Source organism: Triticum dicoccoides, chromosome 6B (assembly GCF_002162155.2).
Source record: "Triticum dicoccoides isolate Atlit2015 ecotype Zavitan chromosome 6B, WEW_v2.0, whole genome shotgun sequence".
Taxonomy (NCBI): Eukaryota; Viridiplantae; Streptophyta; class Magnoliopsida; order Poales; family Poaceae; genus Triticum; species Triticum dicoccoides.
In genome coordinates, this window is record NC_041391.1 from 487,628,758 (window position 1) to 487,636,217 (window position 7,460).

General features: G+C 54.1%; 1 protein-coding gene across 1 annotated transcript; it reads right to left on the minus strand.

The window, feature by feature from the left end:
- Window positions 1-1,516: 1,516 nt before the first annotated feature.
- Window positions 1,517-2,692, minus strand: LOC119324553. Its single transcript, XM_037598336.1, has 3 exons — window positions 2,595-2,692; window positions 2,181-2,418; window positions 1,517-2,088 (listed from the first exon to the last, which is right to left on the minus strand). Exons 2-3 carry the CDS (start codon window positions 2,403-2,405, stop codon window positions 1,750-1,752), a joined length of 564 nt encoding a protein of 187 aa, XP_037454233.1. The 5' UTR covers window positions 2,406-2,418; window positions 2,595-2,692; the 3' UTR covers window positions 1,517-1,749.
- Between the last annotated feature and the right edge of the window lie 4,768 nt (window positions 2,693-7,460).

The window sequence follows — 7,460 nt, forward strand, 5'->3', positions numbered from 1 at the left end:
TGAAGCTCAACACACACACTCCTTGGCATCGAGTGCTCTCAACTAGTAGTGCAACTTCTAGTAGCATATACGCATCTAATGTAGGCCGCGTGCTTTTACGCTAGCTAGTAACTAATGCCAGCTATCCATCGACCATTCCATTTGCGGTAACTAGCTCCCCCCACACTCACACCAACTCTGACGACTAGTGTGGTTTTCATACAACATTTTGATCATGGTCAACAGATGTACTTCCTTTGAACTAAAACCACGACGAGTAAATCGGAACGGAGGGAGTATATGTTTCTAACTTTCTATTTACCACACCATCTCGTCGGTTTGCAAGATGAGACATATGTAGGATGGGTGCCACTACCGATTTGCCATGATCTTGACTACATGCTTTGTCAGCATATTTTATCTTTATTGAGAATGGAAGGCGGGTTCCAAAGCTCTACACGGTTCGGTTTTATCCTTATCATCTACTGCAAAGGACCATCAACACTAGAAAAAGTGATTATAATTGATGACATTGATACACGTCTCCATGAACTATGTCACCTTAGACCCCTGAAGAAACTAAACCAGTGTTATTCCTACGTGGATCACGTGAGCCGGCTGTTTGCAAAGAAATCACACTTGCTGAGGCTGCAACAAGCAATCGTGGAGTTGCTTTAACTAAGTAAGGCAGCCACTTTTTAGTTACTCCTGAACACACGGAAAATCGACCGATCAGAAGTAGAGAGCTCTCAACCATGAAACATCTTGGCATCCACCAAAGAAAAAAAAGATTCCAGTGGATTTATCCCTCATATGCTCACGGCTATCCATCCACCAAAGCCGACATGGGAAGGAAGGAAAGGCGAGGGGCGGCAACGAAGAAGGGATGAGACTTGCCTGCTCCCCGCACTTGTGCTCATCCGTGCTCCCGTGTACGTGGCTTGATTTGATTGGAACAAAATAAGGCCCGGCCCCATCCTCTTAAAATCAGGGGGGAGATGATTAGATTAGAAAAGAAAAAGGAAAAAAGATAGCCGTACGATAAAGTGGGAGCACGGATGGGAGCATTGGAAGGGAGCAGGCAAGCCGGATCCGCGAAGAAGCAGGGCAGCGCGTGTCGCGCAGCAGTCTGGCCCCGACCAAGTGGACGACAGGATCGAGATCGTGCGGTCACGAGCCGGCAGCTCGTTCTTTTGAAAAGGTGCGCGTGCACTTTTAAGATTTTAGGCTACAAAATTACATCTTTTATTAAGGCCGGGTCAGGTCACTCAGCACCAAAAAAGTCGGGCAAAAACCCCAATGGACTAGTTATTCCGCCACATTGATAGTTGAGCAGTTCTAATATGGTTCCTCTTCCCTCTCATATGAAAAGAGGACGCAGGAGGAACCACGTTAAATTTTGCCTTGATAGTTTGATAATTGCCGGGGTGAATGACAAACCAACAAGAAACGACCCTGTACGTGCATATAAAATGGAACAATTTCACCAACATCAATTATGCAGAAGCTCATCTCAAGAAATTATACCGAAGCTGTAACTGATGTTTGCTCATATGGATATAGATATATATATAGCCAATGGTCGAATACTACATCCAAGACTCCATAGCTGTATCTCGATCAGACGGCCACAACCCAGGCTAATTACATGACCCGCATTACCCAAATAACTAGTACTAGTCGATGAAGTGATGGGAGATCTGTCCAGTTAACGGTAAGTAGACTACTACTCGTAGATCAATTGTCACAGCATAATGCACTCTATACATATTATTCTTTGGAAGCTAGGAGCAGGAGGACCAGCAAGCAGATCATGTCATCCGCCTCGAGGACGACGAAGGCCACGGTCCAGCAGATCTTGAAGAAGAGGTCTCCTGGGTTGGCGAAGTGGTTGAGGAAGACTGCGTACATGCAGTGGCCGGCGATGGTGAGCGCGAGGGCGAGGTAGGCGAGGGCGCAGCGGACCCAGGGACGGCGGCACGGGAGCAGCAGCGCCAGCGCCGCCGCGGCCGCCTGGAGTGTAGCGCAGCACAGCATCCCGATCACTAGGGCGGTCACCTCGGCGGCCTCCGCGTCCGTCGGCTTGTGGCACCGCAGAAAGAAGGAGGCCTGGAGAGGACAAAGCATGGTTCGATCGGAGATTCGAAATGCAGTAGAAGCACAAGTACGGCCTGTAGACTTGTAGTTGTAGTAGTAGTCACCTGGCTGCAGGGGACGTGGAAGTGGTCGAGTGCGTAGGCGATTGCGTAGCCCAATGCGCAGGAGACGACGAGGACGAAGGCCGTGAAGAGCGCCCAAGCGCTGAGCAGCAGGACATGATCCTGGAACAGACGAGCGGCCAAGGTCTTCTTGGCCACGGTCGCACTCGCACTCACAGGCAGCAGCTCGCCGTCCATGGATCCAAGCTTTTTTTGTGGGGAGTCCATGGATCCAGCCAACCTAGCGATCGAGGACGAGGAGATCAGCAGCAACGCAGTGTCAGTACTGAGTACTTAGTTCCCTGGTCTATTTTCCATCACGAAAGAAACGATCGAGACATCACGGCGTAGATCCGACGAGGACAGAGCAAAATGGCCGTCCGGCGGGAACAGAGGGAGGGAGAGGGCCGGACTCACCTTTGCTGGTTGCTTGGTGTGGGAGGTGCTTCCCCTACGCTCGATCCCTAGCTTGGTATGCGAGCGACTGTTGCTGGCCGGCGGGGGGTCGTATCGGAGGGCTATGGTGTTCGCTGTTTAAGTAGCCGAGCCTGCAACGCATCGCCGAGCAACTCGAGCGGGTCGTGTTGGAGCCTGCATGCGAGCGAGGGACAGCGACGGCCCAGCACCCAACGACGTGTCGAGCTCGAGCCTGAGCTGCAAACCCACCGTATCATGCATGATTTCTCATGGCAGTTACGATGGACAAGCGAAGCCGCGGCGAGGTTGCGTCCGCCCAGCCGTAGACCCTATTTGGCAATGCACTGGGATGCTTAATTTCTCTGCAGATGTACCGAAATGTGAGTGGAGCTCCGCGCACATGCACATGCGAGTAAAAAGCTAGGTAGCTCGTTTTGGGGGCACGCTCGGTTTCAACTACGTAGTAGCTACTACCTAGTTTCATTCTAGGAATTTGATTTCTAGTAGCGTACGCATATGTAATCTAAGTGCTTTGTTCATCGCTAACACCCCACTCTAATGACAACCACTGGTGTCTCATCCAACAGTTTGATCAGCTATAGCTAGTTCAACTGTTGGAGTGAATCGTCTGATTTTATTTTTCATCCTTTTTAAGCCTGGATGTTGCAGCAGGTAAAACCTTAACTTTGAATTAGGTTTTCACGGTCATTCATAAGCTTATTTATCACTGCCAAGAATGGAAACTGGGGCTCCGAAGGTCTACATCATTGCTCTTGATCTTGTCATCCACCCAAAAAATGTATCAAAAGAAGAAGAAGAAAGGTGATGGCAATTGATGGCATGCCTCCCCAAGGCATCAAGTGGTGAGGCACCATGTGCTTTTCAACAACGCAACTTTTCAAGGCATTATCTTTAATAAGCTGGATTTCTCTCTCTTCATAATTTTTTATCATGGATGAACGGTGTGGGGCTCCAAAAGGTCTATAAAGTACAACTTGATCCTTGTTATCTACTTGAAAAGCATGTAGAAAAAGAGATGACGATTGATGGCATGCAACCACCAAGGCATATGGTGGCGAGAGATCATGTGCCTCGCAACAACGCAAGTTTTCAAGGCATTGATGTCATCCATCCACCAAGGCATAAAGTGGTGAGACATCATGGGTTTTCACAACGCAAATTCTCAATGCATCAACTTGAGCAAGCTCATTTTTTCTCATCATAATTATTATCATGGATGGAAGATGGAGCTCCACAAGGTCTACACAATACATTTGACACTTGTCATCTACTTGAAAAGCGTGTCAAGAGAAGAAGAAAAAAAGTATAAAGTGGTAGCCTCATGTGTATTCCAACAACGCAAGTTCTTAAGGTATGACCTTGAGTGGGCTCAATTACTTCCAGCAGCTCCGACAGCCATAGTAGGCGACCGAAAAAAGCGTCGGCTTCAACCAACCCCGCCGCCGATCTCCTCTTCCCCAGCCCCTCGCCGGCGACCTCCTCCTCCACCTCCACAGCCCTATCCCCCCGCCCCCTCCCCTCCGCCTTCCGGGTCGCATGCGCGTGCGGCCCCAGAGGCCCCCATCCCTCCGCGGCAGAGCTCCAGATCCGTGGCTCCTCGGCCGCTGCCGTCACCAGCGCCGGTGGTGGTGGCGGCGCCCGGCCGTCAAAGGCGGCGGGCAGGGGTGGCGCGCCCCGACACACCTCCTTCGCGCGGGGAGCTGCGTCTAGCGGGCGGCGCGGCGGCTGGCGGCGCGCTGCCTAGGCGCGGGCGGCTTGGTCTGGCGCGGCGTTCTTTTCGCGGGCGGCGCGGGGGCTCGCGGTGCGGTTGGGGGCATTGCAGGGGCACGGCGAGGGCGTTAGCCGGATCCTGGTGAGGAGCGCTACTGGTAGGTGGCTGCAGGAGGAGCGCTAGCAACGGCGGTGGCGGCGGCGTTGGATCGGCCCTGGGGGCGGCGGTGCCGAGATGGCACTGCCAGGAAGGTGTCCTGGCGTGCAGCGGGCTTCCGGCCGCCTCCGTGTGAGGGGATCGCGGGTCGCGGCGATGCACCGGTGGAGATGGCACCGGAGTGAGGTTGGAGGGGCGGGCCAGATCCAATCTGGCGGCACTCTCTCGGTGTCGATGAAGGCCGATGGAGCGGATCTGGCTTTTGCTCCGCTTGGAGGATGTGGTTGCTTCTCGACGGCGATGTTGGTGGAGGTCTGGTTCGTGCTCTCTCGGCAGTGCGGGTGGTGTTGGACCACGGCTACACGGCTTCGGTGGATTTGCTGCGGTGACGGCGGTGCGAGGCTTCAGGAACGGTGCTGCCCGGTACCTTGTCGGGGTGGAGATGCACAACATTATGGATGAAAATCCTGTCCGGTTTTGGCCGGCCGGCGTCGATGGCACCCGCGGGTGTCGTTCCCCTCTCAAGAGGCGACGTCGAGTGTGTCGCCATCTCCCTCGTGCTTGGTGTTGGCAGTTGTCTCCGGGCGAAAGCCTTGGTCCTCTGGAGCGGCATGATGGTGGCGTCTGCGACGTCGTTTCTCTGTTGGGAGCATCGTGCGAGGAGATTGAGCTCCTGTTGGCGCTCCTCCGGTGTTCGTCGTGGCCCTGATCGCTCACCTCCGGCGCTATGTATGGTCGTCGCGGATGAATCCAAAGGAAGCTGGAGTTGCTGTTCTTCGGAGGTGTTCGGCGTCGATCAAGACGCGGCGACGTGTTTCGGTTTTGGGCAGGTTTTTTCGTGTTATAGTTGTGTTGTTGTGTGTGTCTGTCCTGAGGATAGCCGGATGTGGTGTCGTGCTACGCTCGTTGTTCGCAGCGAGTGGTAGATGTCATGTACTAATTTTTTCTCCTTCTATAAAGCTATGGTACGCAATTTGCGTACTCTCGAAAAAAAACCTTGAGTGGGCTCATTTTTCTTTTTTTTTTCACAACTTTTTCTAATTCCTACCTAGACGCGGACAACAAATCTAAGCCATCTCTGCCGCTTTTCTTTCTCTCTTTAACTACTTTGTCCGGAAGAAACCGACCCCTCCATAGAATTAGCTTCGCACTAAGTGTAACAAATCATATATTTATTTAACAAAATGAGACGGTCACTATTTAATCTATCATGAATGCTTGGACCTCTGGACACATGAAACATGCCGGTATCCAAGAAAAAGAATTCAAGATCCTAGATAAGTAGGGCCTGTTCTGAAACCATCTAGCTTCTCCAAAACTTCCCATATCCAGCTTCTTGGGTCGCTTCTTGCTTTAGGTGGCGAACAAAAAAACGTTCTGGAGCTGCAGCAGCTTCTCCCAGTGCTTGGATGAGCTGGCAGCCCAGCTGGGGCGCGGAAGGCCTGCTGGTTGGCACCTTGGGCTGGCTGAAGGAGCCCATCTCGGGCGGAACTGCAGACATGCGGCGGCTCGGCAGGCTTCACGGCGGCTCTTGGCTCGGCAAGAAGAGAAGGGAAGGGGAAGAAGAGAAGGGGAGCGCGGTCGTCTTGGTGCTGCTCCTGACTCCGAGGTTCTCTCGGGCGTCAATGGCGTCGGGGCTCCGAGCCATGGGGTCGCAGTTCCTTGTAGCAGGCGCGACGGGCGGCGGCGACGGTGGGATCCGGCGGGAAACAACCTTGGATGCCCGGATCTGTAGTCGGGGGCGAGGATCTGGCCGGCGACGGGGGCAGCCGGGCGTGGCGGCGGTAACGGCGGCGGTGAGGGTTCGAGAGGAGGGACGAGGGAGAGGGGAGATGTGACGAGCGGGTGCGTGCGGGATCCAGGGAGGAGGAGCTGATCGAAACGTTTTTCTGGGCGGTGGCATTACGGCCGTAAATAATCCGAACTTCAGATTCACCAAAACGTGGAGCTGGGAATGTCTCGCTTCAGAAAAATGAACTACAGCCCACGGTAGCTTCTTGGATTTCAGCTTCACGGAGCTACGGCGTTCGGGCTCGCTTCAGGCTGGGAATTAGAGAAGTTTGGAGTTGGAGGACTTCAGAACAGGCCCGTAATCCTTCACATGCTCGCATATCATAAGTACGCATGTATAAACGGTATTTTGCTACGCCCAACAGAAAATTTCAAGCGTCAACTCAGGTTCAAGGAATGCATGACATAACAATATCGTCAATATAAGCTTGGCCGCTAAATTGAAGCAGCTTGCACCAAAATTCAGATAGGAATCCATATGCACAAGAATTTGTCAAGAGGAATTTTGGCATAGGGAAACAAGTGAATATTGACTCCTTAAAGGGGACAACAACACTTAAACGGCACGATGCAATGGATCAGATGGTTCGGGGACAATGAGTGAGCTTGGTGGCGACGCTCCGGGCGACCCGCCCGCCGCCTCCGCTGCCGCCGTCCCTACCCCTGCCGCCGCAGCCGCCCCCGTAGGTTTAGACACCATAGCTGCTGCCGGCGTGGGGGCTGCTCTGCCCGCCCCAGGGTTTGGCCGCCGGACCGGCGCTCGCCGGAGTCGCTTCCGTCCTGCAGGTACGCGCCCCATCACTGTCATCCCCCGTCCTGGGTCCATCTTCCATGCCTGTATGCTCTCCACCTTCTCGCGCGGGGTTGCCGTCGACCTCGACGCTCGCCCTGTCCCCTCGGAGCTCGGCACGGTCTGGGTCACCCCGCCGCGTATGGACGCTTGTTTCAACGCGGCTGCGATCTCCTGCCTCATGACCATGTTCTTCTGCGAGGCTCCGGCCAAGCTCTGCGCGGTCGCGACCAGGGGCGGGGTCTTCTCCGTGTCCGTCGCCAGCCCATAGATGGCTCGGGTCGTCATCGCGGCCGGCTCTCCCTCCGGTGCCTCCGTCAAGCTTCTCCTCCACCTTATGGGCGAGGAGGCCCGCCTAGCGGCCGCGCGCTGCCCACCTGCCGCGCCGCGCGTCTTT